Source organism: Amblyraja radiata, chromosome 25 (assembly GCF_010909765.2).
Source record: "Amblyraja radiata isolate CabotCenter1 chromosome 25, sAmbRad1.1.pri, whole genome shotgun sequence".
Lineage (NCBI taxonomy): Eukaryota > Metazoa > Chordata > Chondrichthyes > Rajiformes > Rajidae > Amblyraja > Amblyraja radiata.
In genome coordinates, this window is record NC_045980.1 from 30078457 (window position 1) to 30103866 (window position 25410).

The following is a 25410-nucleotide window of genomic DNA, read 5'->3' on the forward strand; positions in this document are numbered from 1 at the left end:
TTATTTTTTAAATTACTATTGCACCTCATGCTTGTAATAGTTCCAAAAACGTACACCACGTCTTTTGGAATTGGTCTGCTTTGCCTGCTAAGAGGAATCTCATCTCTTCCAGATGTAGTGTTTCAAACATATCTGATATCCACATTTTTATTGTTGGTGTGGGCGCATTTTTCCAGAATTTAAGTATAAGCTTTTTTCCCATTATTAGCCCATAATTGAGTAAATTCTTCTGAAACACGTTTAGTTTAGGGTTACCTTCCGATATTCCAAAAATAATCCATTCTGGTTTTGGTACCAGTTTTATTTTAATTAATTTTGTAAAGATGTCAAATATTTCATTCCAGAATTTTTGTATTTTTGTACAAAAACGAAAGAATGCGCTATGTTAGCTTCTTGACACAGACATTTATCACAGATGGGTGAGACATTAGGGAAGAATTTATTTATTTTATTTTTGAATAATATAGTCTATATAATGTTTTGAATTGGATGAGAGTATGTCGTACGTTGATCGAACATTTATGCACCTGTAGTAAATGATTATCCCAGCTCTCTTTTGAATTTTTTATAGCTAATTCTTGTTCCCAGTCTCTTCTAATTCCATCAGTTGTGGGTATTTCTATGTTTAAGATGATGTTATGTGGTGAATCTCTGGAACTCTCTGCCACAGAGGGTAGTTGAGGCCAGTTCATTGGCTATATTTAAGAGGGAGTTAGATGTGGCCCTTGTGGCTAAAGGGATCAGGGGGTATGGAGAGAAGGCAGGTACGGGATACTGAGTTGGATGATCAGCCATGATCATATTGAATGGCGGTGCAGGCTCGAAGGGCCGAATGGCCTACTCCTGCACCTATTTTCTATGTATCTATATGTATCTATGTTATATAAGTACGATATTAGATTCGCTGATTCCGCCTTTGTCTTCATTGCTTCATCCAGTAAGTCCCACAGCTACCCATACTCTTTGCCCCTCACCCCAGCCACAGTAACAAAGCAGGACAGGCAATATCTCAGCAGAGAAGGGATGGGTGATGTTTCGGATTACATAGAAACATAGAAAATAGGTGCAGAAGTAGATCATTCGGCCCTTCGAGCCTGCACCGCCATTCAATATAATCATGGCTGATCATCCAACTCAGTATCCCGTACTTGCCTTCTCTCCATGATCCCTCTAGCTACAAGGGCCACATCTAACTCCCTCTTAAATATAGCCAATGAACTGGCCTCAACTACCTTCTGTGGCAGAGAGTTCCAGATATTCACCACTCTCTGCGTGAAAATGTTTTTCTCATCTCGGTTCTAAAGGATTTCCCCTCAATCCTTAAGCTGTGACCCCTTGTCCTGGACTTCCCCAACATCGGGAACAATCTTCCTGCATCTAGCCTGTCCAATCCCTTAAGAATTTTGTAAGTTTCTATAAAATCCCCCCTCAATCTCCTAAATTCTAGCGAGTACAATCCGAGTCTATCCAGTCTTTCTTCATAAGAAAGTCCTGACATCCCATTGAGACCCTTCCTCAGACTGAGTGTCAGGGGAGAGGAAGTCTAGAGATATGGAAGGGTAGGTGTGAAAACGGCAGATCAAAGCAGATGAGTGTAAGGAAATGTTGAATGGTTCATTGTTAGCTGAGCGGAAGGTGACTGGAAGAAATTAATTTAGAGGGAAACTAAAGGAAAAATTAAAGTTACAGACTTCGCAGGTTAGCTTCAAGGGACGTTATTGCATGATATCATGGAGAGATGGTGGCAGAAAACTGCTCATCAGTTCAATGACTTCATTGTAGAATTAGCCGACAGTTATACTGTGCAGTAAACAACTTGTGTTTTTTGTCAAATGCAGCTATACGAAAATATACTATCTACTACATGGGTACCAATTATTTCATTAGTCATAACAATACGTTTCACTTATGTTAATCTTATTCAACAACAGATGGTTAATACAAGTCAAACACAATACATGGGCATCTTGACATTATTCTATCTCATCTTTCAGACAGCCCACGCCACCATCCCCTCTCCGAGCCACCCCATTTACAGTAACATTTCTATGCTACCAGCGGTAGGTGGAGCGGGTGATCTACTGTAACTTCTCACAAAGGAAAATAAACTTCCTTATCTCCTCTACTATTTCATGTCTGCATTTACCATCCACCCTCCAACACATTCCCAGACAAGAGGTAATACGTCTAATCTTACTTTGCCGATTCCCACAACCTCTTCTGCCAGCGAGAGCTGCCAATTGTCACATCCAAAACCACCCTTTCATTACCATGTGCAATTCCAATCAAAATTAAGTAAGGAAGGATATTAATTTTTCTTCCACAGTGACAACGCGGCATGCAATCAGTAATATTTAACCAGGAGAACAGTAGAACTAGTCGGAGAACCAGGATGGGTGAGGGACGGAGAGAGAGGGATAGCAAGGGTTACTTGGTTAAATAAATCAATATTCATACTGCTGGGTTGTAAGCTGCCCCAGCGAAATATGGAGATGTTTATGAGTTTAGAGATACAGCACGGAAACAGGCCCTTCAGCCCACCGTGTCCACGCCGATCAGCGATCCCCGCATATTAACACTACCCTACACACACTAGGGACAATTCGTTTTTTACATTTACCTCCATACCATTACCCCTTTGGAGTGTGAGAGGAAAACTAAGATCTCAGAGGAAACCCACGCAGTCATGGGAAGAAGATACAAACTCCGTACAGACAGCACCTGTAGTCGGGATGGAACCCGGGTCTCCGGTGCTGCAAGCGCTGTAAGGCAGCAACCCTACCGCTGCGCCACCGTGCCAGCCTCCTGCAATACCGTTCCTCTAATATACGTTGGGCTTCACTCTGACAGAGGTCCAGGACGGAAAGGCCCAGGACTGAAATGCTCCCTGGATTAGTGCGTGGAGTGTTAGCTAGAAGAAGAGGTTGGATAAACATGGATTGTTTTCTGTGGAAATTTGGTTGGTGTGGGCAAGTTGGGCCAAAGAGCCTGTTTCCATGCTGTAAGACTCTATGACTCTATATACAGTACACATATAGACAGACAATCCAAGATGTTTAGGAAGGAACTGCAGATGCTGGTTTACACCAAAGATGGACATAAAATGTTGGAGTAACTCAGCGGGTCAGGCAGCATCTCTGGATAAAAGGAATAAGTGATGTTTCGGGAAGAAGGGTCTTGATAGCGGTAGAGTTGTTGTCTTACAGTGTCAGAGACCCGGGTTCGATCTTGACAACGGGTGCTTGTCTGTACGGAGTTTGTACGTTCTCCCCGTGACCTGCGTGGGTTTTTTCCAAGATCTTCGGTTTACTCTCACACTCCAAAGATGTACAGGCTTGCAGATTAAATGGCATGGTGAAAATGTAAAATTGTCCCTAGTGTGTGTAGGATAGTGTTAATGTGCAGGGATCGCTGGTCTGTGGGGAATCACTGGGTCGCAGGGCCCGCTTCCGTACTGTATCTCTAAACTAAACTACATTTTAATACTTTCCCCAGCTTGGCTTTTCTCCTTTCTGATTCTACCTACAAGTTGCCATTCCCCTGCCAAACCAGTTATTACTCCCCCAGTAATACGGCCCCAAGCCTCCCACCTCTCTGGCATGCCTAGTGCGGAGCACAGTACAGGTTTTGTGGCTTACAAACAATGACCAGCACTTGATCAGAGCTGGCTGGCTTTGCCTAAGACCACAGATCAGTCCCCTATTGTTGTCCCAAATGTACCCCTTCAACCTCACTATCTCCAAACGTTAGAACGTGACCTTCCTAATCCCCCAGCAGCAGATGGTGAGTTTGTGATGATAGAATCAATAGTTAGAAGTTTCTGTAGTGTCATAGTTACCACGTTCGTCTAACACGCAAAAAGGTTCCTAGTTCAAAACCAGGCAAAGACATTCTTGGGGGGGGTGGGGGTACAGTGGTGCGGCGGGAGAGTTGCTGCCAAAGACCCTGGTTTGATTCTGACTATGGGTGCTGTCTGTATGGAATTTGTACATTCTCGCTGTGACCACATGGGTTTTCTCCGGATGCTCAGTTTTCTTCCCATACTCCAAAGATGTGCAGGATTTCTGGGTTAATTGGCTTCTGTAAATGGTAATAATAATAATAATAATGGATGGGATTTATATAGCGCCTTTCTAATACTCAAGGCGCTTTACATCGCATTATTCATTCACTCCTCAGTCACACTCGGTGGTGGTAAGCTAAGTAGCTAGGGGGCAGACTGACGGAAGCGTGGCTGCCAATCTGCGCCTACGGCCGCTCCGACCACCACCAATCACTCACACACATTCACACACAGGCAAAGGTGGGTGAAGTGTCTTGCCCAAGGACACAACGACAGTATGCACTCCAAGCGGGATTCGAACCGGCTACCTTCCGGTTGCCAGCCGAACACTTAGCCCATTGTGCCATCTGTCGTCCCAATTGTGTAGGATAGTGGCCAACAAGGTGACCAGTGGTCAGCTCGGACTCGGTGGGCTGAAGGGCCTGCTTCCACACTGTAGCTCTTCAGTCGAAAGCAAAACATTTAAAGGAATGCCATGAATGAATAATGAACTGCACTAAACAAACAGGAATATTATTTATGTCATTACACTGTGTGTTTAACTCTGTTGAATGAATTGTTGCGATTATTTCTAAATCAGGTTTGACATTGTTTCACTAAAAGACAAAAAATGTTACCTATCCACGTTCTCCATGTGTCACTAAAGTCTAAAAGACTTCCATGTCTACAATGTGATCTCTCAGGACGCTGCACTCACAGCAGTAGAGCTGTATTATTGTGCAGAGGTGAATCCCTGATGCTCAAGTGCTGTTTGCTAGCAGTGGGTTTCGAGTTTAAACGTCTGTGGAAAGGCACGTATTGCTTTTTATTTAGTTTAGTTTTGTTTAATTTAATATGGTTTTAGTTTAGAGATGTAGCGTGGAAACAGGCCACCGACTCCATGCCGACCAGCACTCACCCAAACACTAATTCTACCCTACACACTAGGGACAATTGAGCCACTGTGTTCCTCCAGCACTTTTTGCTCCAGCAGCTGCAGTTTCTTATATCTGCAGGTTACTGAAGATCGTGGAAGGGGGGTAAATGAAAGGGAAATGCTATAATTACAGGTAGAATTGACCAGGATTAGTGGGTCATGATTTACTAGAACCAAGAGGCACAAGGAACTGCAGATGCTGGAATCATTGACTGATACAGCATGGAAACAGGCCCTTCGGCCCAACTTGCCCACACCAGCCAACATGCCCCAGTTATACTTGTCACCTCACTTAGAGTTCTTCCAGTACTTTTTTTGTTATTTTTTGTATGTTTAGGGTCAGTATCCTTGTTCAATCTGACTGTGGAAAGGGGAGAGAGGAAGGAGAACTCGAAATTTACAGCAATAGAAAAATGAAACCGAAAGTCTGGGAACTTCCACTGAAACGGATCATAGAGGGTGTGGTGCTGCAGTTTGACCACTGGTTGAAGATTAGTGCCCAGATCAAGACGTGTCTAATATGGTGTTGCAATGAGATGTTTATCTTCGCGTATATTTTTGAATATTTGAAGGAGGGGCCAGCGACATCAATATAAGGAGGTCGGTGTGACACAGTTAGTTCACATCTTATTTGGAGCATCAGCGACTTCAGAATCCACGGCGCCCGAGTTGAAGCCAGAAGCCGCTGCCTGCGAAAATCAACGATGGAAAACGGCGGAGACCTGTACCACACAGATGTGAAGAAGCTGGACGATTTCATTAAAAGAAACTTGGAGCCCAGCGGGTTCAATGACGGCATGAAGGAAGCCGTGAAGAGAATCTGCGAGTTTTTAAAGAACCAATGTTTCATGAATCAACCCAACATTAGTGTCATCAGAGCCGTGAAGGTGAGTCGCTTAGATTGTAACCGCTGCTGACCACAATTAATTATTTAAAATAATGTCTTTAGTTTATGAATGGGGGCGTTTTATTGACATGGGATGGCACATCCTTGCAAACATGTAGAGGATTTGGTGGAGACTGCTCTGGTGGTACTTTGTAGGCGCGAGGAACTGCAGATGCTGGTTTATAAACAAAAAGACACAAAGTGCTGGAGTAACTCTGATCCCTATACTTGCGAAAGAGTCGTAGGTTCATAAGTTTCAGGAGCAGAATTAGACCATTCGGCCCACCGGGTGTATTCTGTCATTCAATCATGGCTGATCTATCTTTCCCTCTCAACCCCATTCTCCTGCCTTCTCCCTGGAAGCTTCAACGAGAATTGATGGATAGAAAATGAGCAAAGTAGATACAATTATGCCCCTGTCCCATTTAGGAAATCTGAACCGAAACCTCTGGAGACTTTGCGCCCCACCCAAGGTTTCCGTGCGGTTCCCGGAGGTTGCTGGTGGTTTCCGGAGGTTGCAGGTAGTGGAAGCAGGTAGGGAGACTGACAAAAACCTCCGGGAACCACACGGAAACCTTGGGTGGGGCGCAAAGTCTCCAGAGGTTTCCGTTCAGGTTTCCTAAGTGGGACAGGGGCATTAGAATCTCCCGTCCTCTGTGATAGCTGTTTATGAGCTAAACCAGCTCCGACTTTTATGTGTAGAAACAAGGAACTGCAGATGCTGGTTTACAATCAAAAAAAGAACAATTGCTGGAATAACTCCGCGGGTCAGGCAGCATCTCCGAAGGACATGGATAGGCCATGTTTCAGGTCGGGACCCATCTTGAGACTGGAGAAAAGGTTCTAACTATATCTGGCCTATTTATGCCTCTCATAATTGTATGTTCTTCGACCAGGTCTCCCCTCAACCTCCAACAATGCAGAGAAAACACACCAAGTTTACCTCCCACAAACAGACACAGAGTGCTGGGGTAACTCAGTGGGTCAGGCAGTGTCTGAAGAAGGGTCTCGACAGGAAATGTCACCTATTCCTTTTCTCCAGAGGTGTCGCCTGACCTGCAGAGTGACTCCAGCATTTTGTGTTTAAGAAGGAACTGCAGATGCTGGAAAATCGAAGGTAGTCAAAAATGCTCTAGCATTTTGTCTACCAGCATCTTGTGTCTAACCTTAGTCATGTTTCAGCCTGGAGCCTGTCCCTTAAACATCCTGTCGATCAACCCAGCAGTAGGAACGTTGCATTCTCCAATGTGTAAAGTGAAATTTACTAACCCTCCACCCTTGCCCCCTCCCTCCACAATAGTTGTTTAACCAGTTCCACATTTCACCCCATTGTATTGTTCTAGCCAACAATGGGCCTACCAGAGCCACCCAGAAGGTCATGATTCAATTATATTTTATTGTCAGATGGTACAGTGAAATGCTTTGCTTTTCATCAACCCAGTAAAAGCGTACAGGCAGACCTCACCCAGGCAGTGCACAAGTGTTGTCACGCCTCTGGCAAAATTACAAAAGATTGGCAAACGTTCCTATCTACTGCCTCCACCAACAGGCCCCCCTTCGTTCTCACCGGCTCACCGGCATGTTAGAATGGACTGCAATCATCTGGACAGGATGCAGTTATCTGCAAAGGGTTCTCTCGCACCACTTCACTTCCTGGAAAGTCTACATTTGTGGGCGGCACAGTGATGCAGCTGGCAGAGCTGCTGCCTCATAGGCCCAGAGACCCAGGTTTGATCTTGACCTTGGGTGCTGTCCGTGTGGAGTTTGCACGTTCTCCCTGAAACCGCCCGGGTTGCTCCTGTTTCATCCCACATCCCAAAGCTGTGCGGGTTTGTAGGTTAATCAGCCTCGCCCCTAGTGTGTTGGAAGTGGAGGAGCAAGTGGGATAACATAGAACTAGTATGAATGGTGGTCAACGTGGCCTCGGTGGGCAGAAGGGCCTGTTTCCATGAACCAAACTGAAATAAGAAGGCATATGTACCTCCTGTGAGGAGCAGGCTGGATGGTGATGCCAACCGTCACCTTTGATGCATAGTATTTCTACTTGGGGAATATTTGAGGGGTGATTGTTCAACTGCTCTCAAGAGCGGAAAATTCACAGTGCAGTGGTAGAAAAAAAATCCACCATCGATAATTCTGCCCCCAGAGCATCCTTTCATTGATTTATTCCATGTACCTTTCCATATCTCTTGATTCCCTCTCCCCTGACTCTCAGTCCGAAGAAGGGTCTCGACCCGAAACATCACCTATCCCTTTTCTCCGGAGATGCTAAGTTACCCGCTAAGTTACTCCAGCTTTTTGTGTCTTATCTTTGGTGTAAACCAGCATCTGCAGTTCCTTCCTACACAACGATAATACAATTCTGAATTATGATGAAGATTGAAAGGAGTCGCATTTTTTATATCATCTACCCAGAATGTGTAAGTTTGCAAATATTTAAAAAAATTATGAATAATGTTTTATTTTTTGTGGTTGTCAGGGTGGATCATCGGGAAAAGGAACAGCTTTAAGAAATAGTTCGGATGCCGATCTTGTCATCTTTCTCAGTTGCTTCAAAAGTTTCCAGGACCAGAGAGACAACAGGCAGGAAGTCCTGGAGGAAATTCAGAAAATGCTGGAAAAATGCTCTGGAAGCCTTGCATATGGGATTCATGATATTCAAATCACGAAAGGTTCAAGCGATAACCCACCCAAATCTATGAGCTTCACATTGCAATCGAAAAAGAGTTCAGAGAGTGTGGAATTTGATGTTCTGCCAACCTATGATGCATTAAGTAAGAATTTATAGCAATCTCATGTGACATAGAATTAAAAGTATTATTACATGGAGTCATAAAGCATTGAAACAGGCCCTTCAGCCTAACTGGCCCACACTGACCAAGGTGCCCCATATCCCTCTGAACCTTCCATATCCATGAGCTGATCCATACTCACACACTGACCCTATGGCAGAATCCACACTGACACTCAGCACTGAAATCTGCGACCCTCTTCCTCTACTATGCTCATATATCATGTTTGTACGTTCTCCCCGTGACCTTCGTGGGTTTTTCCCGGCAGTTCCGGTTTCCTCCCATATTCCAAAGACGTACAAGTTTGTAGGCCAATTGGCTGGGTAAAATTGTAAATTGTCCCTTGTGTAATAGGATAGTGTTGGTGTGCGGGGATTGTTGGACGGTGTGGACCCGGTGGGCCGAAAGGTCTGTTTCTGTACTGTGTCTCAAAACTAAACTATGCTCTGCACTCTATCTTCCTCTTTGCTCCATCTATTGTACTTGAGTTTGACTTGATTGTACTTTTATATAGTACCGATTAAACTTAAATCTATATCATTGCTGTCTGGCAGTGAACAAATACCCTTCAAAACCGTGGACGGACGGGTTCGAGGGCAGCTGGTTTTACCATCAGAACCTTTGTGTGTCATCCAGGTGTAATGTCGCCTTAGTCAGCACCTTGGATTAAATTTACAGATAACCCCTTGGAAGGTTGCTTGGTAACTGTATGGGGTTATGGGGAGAAGGCAGGAGAATGGGGTTAGGAGGGAGAGATAGATCAGCCATGATTAAATGGCGGAATAGACTTGATGGGCCGAATGGTCTAATTCTGCTCCTATTACTCATGGCCTGCTTTGTCTTGGATGAGTTTATAGGACAGCTTTTGTTAAGGAATTGTCTTTTGACCATCTCCCATTTAATTTCTTCCAGCACCACAGTGCAATTTCAGTGATGCGCATCTCAATTTAATCAATTTTGTAAATGAAAATAAGGTCATGGATGGAGAATTCTCTCCCTGCTTCACTGAACTTCAGAGAAAATTTGTGAAACGGCATCCGGGAAAAGTTAAAGACTTGATTCGTCTGCTGAAATATTGGTACAAGGAGGTGAGTGACTTGAGAACAGGATCATTGTTAATCATTGAAACCACGGGAGGATGAAGTCAGAGAGTGATACAGTCCCTTTGGCCCAACTTGCCCACACCGGCCAACATGTCCCAGCTACAGTAGTCCCACCTCTAACCCTATCTTATCCATGTACCTGTCCAACTGTTTCTTAAATGTTGGGATAGTCACAGCCTCAACTACTTCCTCTGGCAGCTTGTTCCATACACCCGCCACCCTTTGTGTGAAAATGTTACCCCTCAGATTCCTATTAAATCTTTTCCCCTTCACCTTGAACCTATGTCCTCTGGTCCTCGATTCCCCTAAGAGATTCTGTGCATCTACCCGATCTATTCCTCTCATGATCTTATACACCTCTATAAGATCACCCCCCCCCCCCCCTACCCTCCATCCTCCTGCACTCCAAGGCATAGAGACCCAGCCTAAACCTCTCCAGTAGATGTTGGTCCAAAATTAAAATGAGAGCTTGCTTCAACATCTCAGTTTCCATCTTCTTCGGCACTTGTAATTTGGTGAGAGTGGCATCGTTTGAAGGACATTTGCGGGGCATATTTTTTACACTGGCGGGGTTGGTGGTGGGGGCAAATGCACTTGACCGATTCTTGATTAGTAACGGTGTCAGGGGTTATGGGGCGAAGGCAGGAGAATGGGGTTGAGAGGGAAAGATGGGCCGAATGGCCTAATTCTGCTCTGAGAGGAGGTAGTTGAGGCAGGGACTATTACAATGTTTAAGAAACATTTAGACAGGTACATGGATAGGACAGGTTTATAAATGCCTTCAGATGGGACATATTGGCCAGTATGGGCAAGTTGGGCCGAAGGGCCAGTTTCCACACTGTAAGACTCTATGATTCTCAAACTCATGAACCATAGTGGCATTGAAGAGACTGTTGGATTAGGGATATGGATAGGCAGGGAATGGAGGGATAGGATGATGTGCAGGCAGATAAGAATTAGTCTTATAATTATAGCACAGACATTCCAATGCTGTGCAGTTCCATATTCTGTGATCCATCATCTTTGCTTATTTAGATTTGTCACTAATTTTCTCCAGCATGTCAAGCCACGGAAATCGGAGTTGAGTGGTGGAGCACGGCTCCCTGCAAAATATGCGGTGGAGCTATTGACAGTCTATGCCTGGGAACAAGGTAATCATCAGGAGAAGTTTGATACTGCCCAAGGGTTCTGTACAGTCCTGGACCTGATCTGCCGCTATCAGGAAGTCTGCATCTACTGGACAGAGTTCTATGATGTCAACAATCCAACCTTGGCCGACTTTTTAATCAAGAAGCTCCATGACAAGGGGTAAGTCACTGTAGACTATTCCAATTACACTTACTCTTGTACTTTTAATTAACGTTCCCCTTCCGGCTTCCTGGTCCAGCAGCAAATATTACATTGCATCACATTCTTCAGATATCTTCATGAAACACATTGGACATATTAAAAATACTAATTTCTGAATGTCTAGAGGTACAGCATGGAAACAGGCCCTTCGGCCGAGGTCAGGATCGAACCCGGGACACTGGCGCTGTGAGGCAGCAGCTCTACCAGCTGCACCACCGTGCCGTCCTTAATTGAAATACAAATGTCTGCACAGAATCACAAGATGATCCTTTGTAATTGCAGGATTGATACACAATAATAATAAATACCATGGCATTCACTGGCATATTGTCAGCAAACACCGGCTTAAAGTTAAGTGGTGTTATTTAAATGGTTTTATTTTTCAGAACATACATTCTTGACCCAGCCGATCCAACTGGAAACGTGGCTTCATCAGGTGGTTGGAATGTGATGCAGGATGAAGCCAGGAAATGTCTAAGCATGCCCTGTGTCATGAACGTCCAAGCTTGGGATGTCCAGGTAAAATGGTTTAAAGCAATGATGGTGTTTTGCTGAGTGGGTGATGGGATTGTGTTATACTTCACCACTGCCACACTGTATAGACGTCACCTCCCACCATTGACTCCATCTACACTTACCCTACCTCGGAAAAGCAGTCAACGTAATCAAAGACTTGTCCCACCCCAGTCATTCCTTCTTCTCCCCGCTCCCCTCAGGCAGAAGATACAGAAGGTTGAAAGCGTGCACCACCAGACTCAGGAGCAGCTTCTTCCCCTCTGTTATCTTCTTCTTCTTCTTCTTCTTCTTCTTCTTCTACCATATGGCGTGCACAGCCTAAAGTTGTAGGACAACTTGTACTATTTGATCTTATTTGATTGTGCACGCCGGGTTGATTGCATTCGTCGAAACAGGGCGGACCACGTGAAGGTTGCAATCTTCCACCCCCCCTCTGTTATCAGGCTTGTGAACAGTCCACTCTGTTCACCTCCACCCCATTGTAGACACAGTCTATGGACTTTCCCAGAGGAGGAGTTGAGGCAGGTACAATCACACCATTTAAAAGATATTTGGAGAATTGCATGGATCGGAAAGGTTTAGAGGAATATGGGTCAAATACAGGCTGGTGGGATTAGCGTAAATGGGGCATATTCAATGGTCTGGGCTTTTAATGAATGGTGAATTGAGGCCACACCCATTACCATCGCTCCCTGGTTAATCCAGGCGGAAAGGTGCCGTTTAAGTTGGCTCCTATTCTGTGCATCTACCCAATCTATTCCTCCCATGATCTTCCCTCATTCTCCTGCGCTCCAAAGAATAAATCTCGTGTTCCAAGTGCACCCGATGATGCCCAAAAGAATGGGTGTCCACAATCTCACTCTCTTGTTATGTGTCTTGTCCAAAATGAAAAGGAATTACATTTTATTTATTACCATTTTTGCTTGTGTTCCACAGCCAGTGAAGACATTTGAAATCGCTGTGACCCGCCTGGATGGTAAATCGTTACAACTAACGGCCAACATTTATCTCAAGGTCTCTGAGATCAAACGCCACATTCAGCAAAATTGGACCATTCCAGTCTCCCAGCAACGCCTGGTATTCAATGACACCATTTTGGCTAATGGCAAAACCTTGTTGGATTCCAGGATCTTCTTTGATGCAACGATCCAGCTAATGCTAAACACAATGGAAATATTTGTCAATTCCAAAGGGCGTCATCTGACAATTCAGGTTTCACCAAGCGACAAGGTTTCAAGTTTAAAAAATAAAATTGAATCTCTGGAGCGTATCCAACCAAGCCAGTACTACTTGACCTTTCAATCTCAGCCACTTGAAGATGAACGTACACTGGAACATTACGGCATTAAGCAACATTCCACCATCCAAGTCAACATGCGACTGCGTGGTGGCAGCGAACTCCAATGTTTAAATGCAGAGGATCATAGTTAAACAGTCTGATAATCAGTAGCAATGTGAAAGACTTTAAATTAAGTTATCATTGAGAGTAATTATCTGGGTTGAATCGGAATTAACTATCACTGGCGACAGACAAGCGGCGGACTCTGCTTTTGACAGGCACATGTTCTGTATTGTGTTCTTTCTACTGGAACATTTTCCCACCACCTGTTCATCCAGGCGATCTTGTGTGACCAATATCCACAAATGGAACTGGGGTGATTCAGCATGTTCATCCCACATGAGGGGCAACAGATAAGGTTGTTCAGTGATTTGTAACTTAGTCGGCAACAGATAGGTGGGGACACTCGTGTACAGCCTAGGTTGTGTGCAGAACAAAGCATTTGACTGTACCGAGGCACCCTACCCTAGATAGGTACATGTAACAATAAAGTATCGTTCATTCATTCATACATTCATTCATGCAGTCTCAGTGCACGTTCCCCACACCCCTCAGTCCTCAACAAACATGCTCAATAGTCAGCTCTTTATCTGGGCATTTTTAACTCCATTTACAACATTCACCTTGTACACACACTTACAATGTTCAAATGACAATGTGGACGCCCACAGCTACTGGTTTTCAAACTATTTGATAATTAATGCTGATTTTTCGGTGGTTTTGCGCTCTAAGGATCATAAAGGAATTCACTTGATTGGACTAAATTATTTTCCTGGATACGTTGAAAATGCTCATGAGTACAGTATTGCTTGAGTAAATGCTCATGAGTACAGTATTACAGTGGCAGCAACAAGGAACTGCAGATGCCCGTTTACCAAAGAAAGACACCAAATGCTGGTGTAACTCAGCAGGACAGGCAGCATCTCTGAGGAACATGGATAGGTGATGTTTTGGAACGGGACCCTTCTTCAGACTCTTCATATTTTTATATTGACTTTCTATTATAGAAGACGGTAGCCTAGTCTAGCTGCCAGGAAAGTAGCTCTACTTTAATTCTGCATTTTGTTGTCTCTGTACTGTACACTGACAATGACAATTAAAGTTGAATCTGAATCTGAATTCAATTAAATGCCAATCTTTGTGTAATTCAGCATGGATAAATAAAAGCTGTAACAATGTTTGAAAGATTACCTGGTTAATTTCTTCAATCAGAGTTCTTATATTAACTTGTGTCCTTTATCAGAGTTACTTGGTGCCGAATACTTGTCCGTTAAGTTCTGCATTTCCACTGCAGTTAATATGGAAGGGGGATTCATACATGATGGGAGTTGATTCAGCTCATCATGTTGGTGGAACAAGAAGCAAGAGAAGTTGACAACAGTGAAACCACTGAGATCACGTGTATTGAACTGATAATCAACCAACAACCCCTGTGTACGGTCCCCACGTCTGCATTCTGAACATTGCTCCCAGGTACATTGGCTTCTGTAAATGGCCCTTTAGTGTGTAGGATGTGAAAGTGGGATAACATAGAGCTAATGTACGGGTGATCGTTGGTCGGCATGGATACATAGGGCAAAGGGCCTGTTTGAACACTATTGCTAAAACTAAACCAAAGCCCATAAGCGAGGGTGTAACAGCTGTGACTTGCTTGTATTTATTTCGTAACGAGGTAAATGCTATTTTACCTTTTGTCGCTATCTGAAAATCAGTCCTTTTATTGACACTAAACATTATTCCCTTTATCCTGTATCTGTGTATACTGTGGACAGCTTGATTGTTATCATCTATAGTGTTCCTGCTGACTGGATGGCAAACAACAATTGAACAAAAAAGCTTTTCCCTGTACCTCAGTAAACATGACAATAAACTAACTAACTAACTGGATGTGGAGGCTGGTGAGGACCAGGGGAACTCCATCTTGTTCCATCTAGGGGGAGGGGGTGTATGAGCAGAACAATGGGAGTCAGAGGAGACACTGATGAGAGATCAGTGTAGGAAGGAACTGCAGATGCTGGTTTAAACCGAAGATAGACACACAATGCTGGAGTAACTCAGCGGGACAGGCAGCATCTCTGGATAGAAGGAATAGGTGATGTTAAGGGTTGAGACCCTTCTTCAGACGGAGAGATCCATCTACAATAGCCGGGGTGAAGCCACAGTTACTGGAGAAAGAAGACAGAGTCATAGTACGTGTACCTGTCCAAATGTCCCTTAAACTCAATTACTGTACTTTCTCCGGCAGCTCATTTCATAAACCCACCACCCTCTGTGTGAAAACATTGCCTATTTTGTACAATGTGTACCACTAGGGTGCCGCATTGATGGCTGCCTCTGCCTACAGTCTGTCTGTTTTTCGGTCTTTTTTTAATTTTTAGTCTGTTTTAAAAGTTTGTTTTGGAGATTTCTTTAGCTTTTCTATGTGTGTGGGGGGGGGGAGGGGGTAGGGTAAAGGGTAAATAATTTCCCAGTCACTTCCTGTCGAGGATGCTCCGAGTTACGTCCTCGCCCCCATCCTCGCGGCCTACCACCTGGATTGGAGCGGCCTTTCCTGCCGGGGACCCGGACCAGAGCTGCAGCAGCGGCGGCGCAGCGCTGGATACATCGCAGAGCGGGCGAGGCCTTACCTGGATCGCCGTTGAAGCTCCGGAGTGTAGGGCCTGCTGCTTCAACATCGGAGCTGTGGTTTGTAGAGCTTCCAGCGCGGGCGGCGTTGACTTCAACATCGCGGAGTCCTGGGGCCCTTTGCCGAGGGCCACCAGCATTGAATCTCCGCCCAGCGCGGCCTGTGGACTTCTGGAGCCGCGGACGCTGGTAGGAGGTGGCTGATTCGGATGCCCAATGCCCAAGCCGCTGAGGATGTCTTCCAGTCCCGACTATTGTGTTCTGTGTTCTTTATTATTCGTATGGCCGTATATGGCGACCACACATTTCACTGTATCAATGGGGCCAAGGAAAGAGCGTTCACGTCGCGGCCCTGTTTCAACCAATCTTTCCACCACCACGCGCAAGAAGCACAAGAAGCGCAAGACAGACACCATTGTGCAGATGCCGAGAAGTGTGTTCAGCTCTGGCTGAACAACTTCTAATCTTGTGTGTGGACTCGATAAGAAGAAGAAGACTGTATCAATTGTTACATGTGACAAATAAATGTATCTTGTATTTCTCCCATGATCCCATCCCCTGCACCTCCCCCTATACATTTCACTTCCTCCTCTCTCCTTATCTGACACCCTTCTGTCTCCATTTCATCTCTAGCCTTTGTCCTGCCGTATGCCAATCATAAACCCCCCTCATCTGTATCCACCTATCACTTACCAGACTTTGTCCTCCCCTGGGGGGGGGGGGGGGGGGTAAAAAAACTGGAAGACCGGTGGGGGCAGGACAAAGACATGGTCATCAAGTTAAAGCGTTTGTCAGTCTGAAGAAGGGTCTCGACCCAAAACGTCACCCATTCCTTCTCTCCATAGATGCTGCCTGTCCCGCTGAGTTACTCCAGCATTTTGTATCTGCCATCAAGTCTACCCCACCATTCAATCATGGCTGATCTATCTTTCCCTCTCAGCCCCATGTTCCTGCCTTCACCGCATAACCCCTGACAACCCAAACTACTCAAGAATCTGACAATCTCCACCTTAAAAAAATCCCCATTGATTTGGCCTCCACAGCCGTCTTTGGCAATGAATTCCAGATTCCCCACCTCCTGACTAAAGAAATTCCTCCTCATCAAATTTCTAAAGATACATCCTTTTACACTGAGGCTATGGCTCAGAATGTTTGTGTATGAATAGTCCACTGATCTGACAGTCCTCTGACTGTCTCTCAACCTCTGACAATTTAGTTACACTTGCTCAGGATGAACCCTGAGATGGACCATTGCATCCTGGATTTCCATCTCTCCCTAGTTTCATCCTGGAAAAAAGGTTTTGCCTGTCTACCCTCTCTGTGCCTCAAATAATGATATAGTTTTGACTTCCAGCTATGCACTGTGATGGTTCTACAAACCCCTCAGTACAAGAGCAATCTTGAATAGTGCTTAAATGTTGATCTAGTCGTTCACACCCACACCATGGGAATAATGAGACCAGAAGGGTCTCGACCTGAAACATCTCCTATCCATGTTCTCCAGAGATCCTGACCTGCTGGGTTACTCTAGTGCTTTGAGTCCTTATGGGAATAAATACATAGTTGGGCCCACAACACCAATTTTGCAGGACAGAAGCTGTTCTTGGGAGGAAAGGGGAGAAGTTAATCATTTTCCACTCCAGTCTGTCTGCTTCAATGTGAGGGAGCTAATTCAAGAGATTTGGGGATTCCAGATCCCTTGACCTCTCATGGTCTTTAAGTAGCTGTTCACATCAGAGACACCCTGGCCGTGCTTGTGTGAATGTGCGATGGATGGTTTTACTGCGATGTGGAAAAGTTGTAAAAATAACTGTGTCGGCTCTTAGACTAAATTGACTCATTTTCAGATAGCGACAAAAGGTAAAATAGCATTTACCTCGTTACGAAATAAATACAAGCAAGTCACAGAGGTTACAACCTCGCTTATGGGCTTTGGTTTAGTTTTAGCAATGGTGTTCAAACAGGCCCTTTGGCCCATTGCATCCGTGCCGACCAACGATCACCCGTATATTAGCTCTATGTTATCCCACTTTCACATCCTACACACTAAAGGGCCATTTACAGAAGCCAATGAACCTACAAACCTGCACCTGTCTTTGGAATGTGGGTGGAAACTGGTTCACACAGAGAAAATTCATGCGGTCACAGGGTATCAACTCTGTACAGCACCTGCCGTTAGGATCGAACCATGGTCTCTGGCGCTGTAAGGCAGTGACTCTACCACTGTGCCACCATGCAGCCCCAACTGCATTGTGTTTAGAAGCAATTGGGAGCAATGTTCAGAATGCAGACGTGGGGACCGTACACAGGGGTTGTTGGTTGATTATCAGTTCAATACACGTGATCTCAGTGGTTTCACTGTTGTCAACTTCTCTTGCTTCTTGTTCCACCAACATGATGAGCTGAATCAACTCCCATCATGTATGAATCCCCCTTCCATATTAACTGCAGTGGAAGTGCAGAACTTAACGGACAAGTATTCGGCACCAAGTAACTCATAACAGATAAAGAACACAAGTTAATATAAGAACTCTGATTGAAGAAATTAACCAGGTAATCTTTCAAACATTGTTACAGCTTTTATTTATCCATGCTGAATTACACAAAGAACAAAAAGCAAATTTAGTGTAAATAATTGGCATTTAATTGAATTAAAGTAGAGCTACTTTCCTGGCAGCTAGGCAAGACTTTCTAAAGTATAAAGTTAATATTAAAATATATGAAGTATAATGAGTCTGAAGAAGGGTCCCGTCCCAAAACGTCACCTATCCATGTTCCTCAGAGATGCTGCCCGTCCTGCTGAGTTACACCAGCATTTGGTGTCTTTCTTTGGTCAACGGGCATCTGCAGTTCCTTGTTGCTGCCACCTTCTATACTCAAGAGGATTTTCAACGTATCCAGAAAAATAATTTAGTCCAATCAAGTGAATTCCTTTATGATCCTTAGAGCGCAGCCCACTGAAAAATCAGCATTAATTATCAAATTGTTTTTTTCTGGAAGAAATTAACCGAGGGAAATTAAAGGAAAAACAGAGACTTCGCAGGTTTGCTTCAAGGGACGTTATTGCATGATATCATGGAGAGATGGCGGCAGAAAACTGCTCACCAGTTCACTGACTTCATAGTAGAATTAGCCGACAGTTATACTGTGCTGTCAACAACTTTTATATTTTGTTAGATACAACTATACGAAAATATACTTCGTCCTTGGCTATATGTTTTCCTATAACTACAATCTACTACATAGGTATTCATTATTTAATTAGTCATAATATACCTTTTATTTATGTTAATCTTATTCAACAACAGATGGTTAATACAAGTCATAATATAAGGGCATCTGGACATTATTCTATCTCATCTTTCAAGCAGACCGCTCCACTGCCCCCTCTCCGTGCCAATCATAAGCCCCCTTTTACGGTAACATTTCTATACTACTAGCGGTAGGTGGCCTACTGTAACTTCCCACAGAGAAACAGACTTCCTTACCTCTGTCCTAATTGTGTTATGTTTACATTCACCATTCCACGCATTCCCAGACAAGAGGTAATGCAACTAAATCTTATTTGGCCGATTCTCAAGATCCTATTCGGCACCTGGTCAACGAGAGATGGCAATTGCCACCTCCGCACACCCGTTCATTACCTTGTTTAATTCCAATCAAAATTAAGTAAGAAAGGATTTTAATTTTTTCTTCAACAGTTTGAAAATCAGTAGCTATGGGCGTCCACATTGTCATTTGAACATTGTAAGTGTGTGCACAATATGAAGGTTGTAAATAGAGTTTAAACTGCCAGATAGAGATCTGTCAAAAACTGTCAAAAGCAGTGTCCGCCGCTTGTCTGTCGCCAGTGATAGTTCATTCCGATTCAACCCAGATAATGATAACTTAATTTAGTCTTTCACATTGTTATTGATATTCAGACTGTTTAACCACGCAGTCGCAGGTTGACTTGGATGGTGGAATGTTGCTTAATGCCGTAAGATTCCAGTGTACGTTCATCTTCAAGTTGCTGAGATTCAAAGGTCAAGTAGTACTGGCTTGGTTGGATACGCTCCAGAGATACAATTTTATATTTTAAACTTGAAACCTTGTCGCTTGGTGAAACCTGAATTGTCAGATGATGCCCATTGACAAATATTTTTATTGTGTTTAGCATGAGTAGCTGGATCGTTGCATCAAAGAAGATGCTGGAATCCAACAAGGTGTTGCCATCATCCAAAATGGTGCCATTGAATACCAGGTGTTGCTGGGAGACTGGAATGGTCCAATTTTGCTGAATGTTACGTTTGATCTCAGAGACCTTGAGATAAATGTTGGCCTTTAGTTGTAACGATTTACCACCCAGGCGGGTCACAGTGATTTCAAATGTCTTCACTGGCTGTGGAACACAAGCAAAAATGGCAATAAATAAAATGTAGTTCCTTTTCATTTTGGACAAGACACATAACAAGAGAGTGAGATTGTGGACACCCATTCTTTTGGGCATCATCGGGTGCACTTGGAACACGAGATTTATTCTTTGGAGCGCAGGAGAATGAGGGGAGATCTTATAGACGTGCACAAAATCATGAGAGGAATAGATTGGGCAGATGCACAGAATAGGAGCCAATTTAAACGGCACCTTTCCGCCTGGATTAACCAGGGAGCGATGGTAATGGGTGTGGTCTCAATTCACCATTCATTAAAAGCCCAGACCAATGAGTATCGTCATAGAGTCATACAGCATGGAAATAGGCCCTTCAGCCCAACTTGTCCATGCCGTCCAAAATGCCCCATTTACGCTAGTCCCACCAGCTTGCCTTTGGCCCATATTCCTCTAAACCTTTCCTATCCATGCAATTTTCCAAATGTCTTTTAAATGTTGTGATTGTACCAGCCTCAACTCCCCCTCTGGCAAAGTCCATAGACAGTGTCAACAATGGGGTGGAGGTGGGAGAGTACTCCAGTTTATGGGACGACTGTTCACAAGCCTGATAACAGAAGGGAAGAAGCTGCTCCTGAGTCTGGTGGTGCACGCTTTCAACCTTCTGTATCTTCTGCCTGAGGGGAGCGGGGAGAGGAAGGAATGACCGGGGTGGGACAAGTCTTTGATTACGTTGACTGCTTTTCCGAGGCAGCACATTGAGAGTTAACTTGTTCACACAAAGGGTGGTGGGTGTATGGAATGAGATGCTGGAGGAGGTAGTTGAGGTAGCTACCATCACAATGCAAGATTCCTGAATTTTGGAGTCTGGTCTGTCCATCACACAGACCAGACCACCCACCATTGCCTGCATCGAACTTCATGCTTTATCGGGCGGGCAGCTAACCGGGATCAAGGACCTTTCTCACCCCAGTCATTCCCACTTCTCCCTACTCTCATCGGGCAGAAGACACAAAAATATTGAAAGCATGTACCACCATACTCTGAAACAGCTTCCTCTCCTCTGTTGTCAGAATTCTGATCATTCCTGCCATAAGCTAGGATGCAGTCCCAATCTTCCAACCTACCTCTGCAGACATTGGACGTTGTCTCTGGAACTGTAATGCTACAGTATTCTGCTCGTTGGTATTTTTCTCTTTGCCCTACCTGTTGCACTTGTGCATGGTTTAATTGTAATTATAGATTCATAGAGTCTTACGGCATGGAAAGTTGGCCCTTCGGCCCAACTTGCCCACACTGGCCAACATGGACCATCTACACTAGTCCCCCCCCCCCCCCTGCCTGCATTTGGCCCATATCCCTCTAAACCTGTCCTATCTATGTACCTGTCTAAATGTTTTGTTCCAAACATAACTCCTCAGGTTCCCATTACATCATCCCCCTTCACTTTACACCTGTGTCTACTGGTTCTAGATTCCCATACTATGGGCAAGAGACTCTGTACATCTACACGATCTATTCCTCTCATGATTTTGTACACCTCTATAAGATCACCCCTCATCCTCCTGCGCTCCAAGGAATAGAGTCCCAGGCTACTCAACCTCTCCCTATTGATCAGGCCCTCGAGTCCTGGCAACATCGTCATAAATCTTCTCTGCATCCATTTCAGCCTGACAACATCATTCCCATAACATGGTGGCCAAAACTGAACAAAATACTCGAAATGCGGCCAAAGTCTTATACAACTGCAACATGACCTCCCAACTTCGAAATTCAATACTCTGTCTGATGAAGGCCAATGTGCAAAATAAAACCCATGGATGGTGTTGTCTGATTTAATTTGGATAGCATGCAAACAAAAGCTTTTCACCATTACCTCGATACATGTGGCAATAATAAACCAATACCAATGCCAATACATGTTTCCTGTGATATTTTACCTTAACGTCCCAGAAGTTGACATCTTTCACACAGTTCTGCTGCAAACAGTACTTGGCCGCTTCTGCCACTAGATCCCATCTCGCTGCTGCAGCAACGTTACCTGTTGGGTCTGCGGGGTCAAGGATCATTGGTCTAAGGGTTCAAACACATAAACATCAGCAGCCCAAACCAATTTTATTAGCTCGATCTGTACACCACAAAATCCTCTGGGAATTATCCCTTGCGCAAACCTTTATGGCTGCTTATCCTTACATCGATTCCTTGTTGCCTCCTGACCTTCTGTACCCTAGACTAAATATTGATGGCGTAGTGGTAGAGTTGCTGCCTTACAGCGCCAGAGACCCCGGTTTGATCCCCACTACGGGTACTGTGTGTATGGAGTTTGTACGTACTCCCCGTGACCTGTGTGACTTTTCTCCGGGCGCTCTGGTTTCTATCTTTGGGATAAACCAGCCTCTGCAGTTCCTTCCAATTTCAAATAACCTTTCACTGTGCTGTGTTGATTCTAGAATATTCCAGAAAAGGCAAATATGGTTTGAAAGTAACTTACTTTGGTTCTTTAAGTTTGTTTTTCAGAAATATGGCAATGCAGGAAGAGTCAACGCTGTAGTTTGTGGTCCAAAATATGCAAAGGTGTTTGTACTGGACAATCAGTTCCAGAACGGTGCGAAATCCTTCCGCGGTGCTGAAATGTTCTCCCTTCTCAGCGCTCTCCCATGCATAGATCATCAGCAGCTCCAGAGCATACTTCGGTGGCAAATCCTCTCCGCTTCTCAGTTGGGGTTTATATGGGCGATGGACATGCTGTTAGATAGAAATAAATCAACATTTGAACTTTCCGCCCTTGAACTCTCTCTTTCTTGTTTGAATAACTTCAGGGCCCGGATAGCTCAGTCGGTAGAGCATCAGACTTTGAATCTGTGGGTCCAGGGTTCGTGTCCCTGTTCAGGCGTTTAATTCAGAGGCGGCAAAGTGGTGCAGCTGTGGAGTTGCTGCTTTACAACGCCAGAGACCGGGTTCGTTCCTGACTATGGATGCTGTCTGTATGGAGTTTGCACATTCTCCCTGTGACAGCGTGGTTTTCTCCGGGTTCTCTGGATTCCTCCCACATTGAGGTCAATTGGCATTTGTCCCTGGTGTGTCGGGTAGATCTAGTGTACGGGTGATCGCTGGTCAGCACAGACTCGGTGGGCCGAAGGGCCTGTTTCCACGCTGTATCTCTAAACTACACCAGTAACGCCACACATTAAAGAACATAATCGCCAAATTAAAGAACCATTCTCTGTCTGTTTCCTCTGGTGGAAAAGTCAACTTTAACATAATTAACATAATTTAATATAATTAACAAAAATATTAGCGCTGGGATGAGAATATTTTTTGCAATTAATTATTAAGGTCTTGATTGCATTGTTTAGTTTAGTTTAGTTATACAGTGTGGATACTGGTTGCTTCCAGGACCAGAGACAGAGATTCAACCAAAGGTACAAGAGATTGCAAGGGAAAACCTTCTATACAAAGATTTGTTACATAGAAACATAGAAATTAGGTGCAGGAGTAGGCCATTCGGCCCTTCGAGCCTAAACCGCCATTCGATATGATCATGGCTGATCATCCAACTCAGTATCCCGTACCTGCCCTCTCCATACCCTCTGATCCCCTTAGCCACAAGGGCCACATCTAACTCCCTCTTAAATATAGCCAATGAACTGGCCTCGACTACCCTCTGTGGCAGGGAGTTCCACAGATTCACCACTCTCTGTGTGAAAAAAGTTCTTCTCATCTCGGTTTTAAAGGATTTCCCCCTTATCCTTAAGCTGTGACCCCTTGTCCTGGACTTCCCCAACATCGGGAGCAATCTTCCTGCATTTAGCCTGTCCATCCCCTTAAGAATTTTGTAAGTTTCTATAAGATCCCCTCTCAATCTCCTAAATTCTAGAGAGTATAAACCAAGTCTATCCAGTCTTTCTTCATAAGACAGTCCTGACATCCCAGGAATCAGTCTGGTGAACCTTCTCTGCACTCCCTCTATGGCAATAATGTCCTTCCTCAGATTTGGAGACCAAAACTGTACGCAATACTCCAGGTGTGGTCTCACCAAGACCCTGTACAACTGCAGTAGAACCTCCCTGCTCCTATACTCAAATCCTTTTGCTATGAAAGCTAACATACCATTCGCTTTCTTCACTGCCTGCTGCACCTGCATGCCCACTTTCAATGACTGGTGTACCATGACACCCAGGTCTCGCTGCATCTCCCCTTTTCCTAGTCGGCCACCATTTAGATAATAGTCTGCTTTCCTGTTTTTGCCACCAAAATGGATAACCGCACATTTATCCACATTACGTTCTGGAACTCACTGCTTGTAGGGGTGGCTGACACAGAATGAATCCGTTTCTACTAAAGGAAGACACAAGGAACTGCAAATGCTAATTTACCACAAAAAAAACCCAACACAAAATGCTGCAGTAACTCAGGTCAGGCAGCTTCTCTGGAGAATGTGGATAGGAATCTACTCCAGCACTTTGTATCCTTTTTAAGTAAACTAGCATCTGCAGTTCCCTGTGTGCCTAGGAACAGATGCACCGTAGAAAGCAAGTTATTGGGATGCTTCACAGGATGCTCCCAACAGTCCCGAGAAAGCAAACCAAGTTTACCCCAATAAAGACACAAAGTGCTGGAGTAACTCAATGGGTCAGGCAGCATGGATAGGTGACCTTTTGGGTTGGGACCCTTCTTCAGACTGATTATAGCGTACTGCCGTTCTTTGTGTATGGTATGCAAAACAAAGAATTTCACTGTGACAAGATAGCCACAAAAAGCAGGAGTAACTCAGTGGGACAGGCAGCATCTCTGGAGAGAAGGAATGGGTGACGTTTTGGGTTGAGACCCTTCGTCAGTCTCGATCCGAAACGTCACCCATTCCTTCTCTCCAGAAATGCTGCCTGTCCCGCTAAGTTACTCCAGCTTTTTGTGTCTATTTTCAGTTTAAACTAGCATCTGCAGTTCCTTCTTGCACATTTCACTGTGGCATGTCACATGTGATAATGAAGTACTATTCATTCCTTCAGTCATTCATTCATTCCTTCATTCAACTTAAATAACTGCATACACCTCTTCGTAGAACAATTTCAGCAACAGTCTCTGAATATACCTCAGTATACCAATACTTCACAAGTCGGATAAGGCTTTTAAGTTTAGTGGGACGGGTCTTTACAAAGTCCCTCTGAAGTTCGGTGAAGCATGCTGAGAATTCTCCACCACATTCTCCGGTAGCAATGAGAGCTTCATAGACTTGAGCATGAGTCCATGTTACTTGACCTTCAGGACAAAAAAGTAACATTTTATTGCTTAAATACCGACAATGTATGTCATAGTAAACATAACAAGTTGTTTGCCATTGACAGAACATTATGTTAGCGTTACGAAACTTAAGCAGCGTCCACCTATGTCATTTCTTCAGAGTTTCGGCAAAATTCAAGCAATCGCGACACCTCCGATTAACTTTTTTTCCAA

The 25410-nt window shown here is 44.4% G+C and overlaps 1 protein-coding gene and 1 non-coding gene across 2 annotated transcripts in view; both read left to right on the plus strand.

The window, feature by feature from the left end:
* The first annotated feature begins 5337 nt into the window (after positions 1-5337).
* Positions 5338-25410, plus strand: part of LOC116987180 — a 116356-nt gene continuing 96283 nt past the window's right edge. Inside the window, exons 1-7 of the mRNA XM_033043057.1 lie at positions 5338-5866; positions 8345-8639; positions 9570-9745; positions 10818-11068; positions 11497-11629; positions 12563-13052; positions 19514-19569. Of these exons, the coding sequence (XP_032898948.1) occupies positions 5684-5866; positions 8345-8639; positions 9570-9745; positions 10818-11068; positions 11497-11629; positions 12563-13052; positions 19514-19569 (1584 nt within the window). The 5' untranslated portion in view covers positions 5338-5683. The remainder of the gene's footprint in view (positions 5867-8344; positions 8640-9569; positions 9746-10817; positions 11069-11496; positions 11630-12562; positions 13053-19513; positions 19570-25410) is intronic.
* trnaq-uug lies at positions 22777-22849 on the plus strand. The gene has a single exon. It is a non-coding gene; the product is annotated as a tRNA-Gln (tRNA).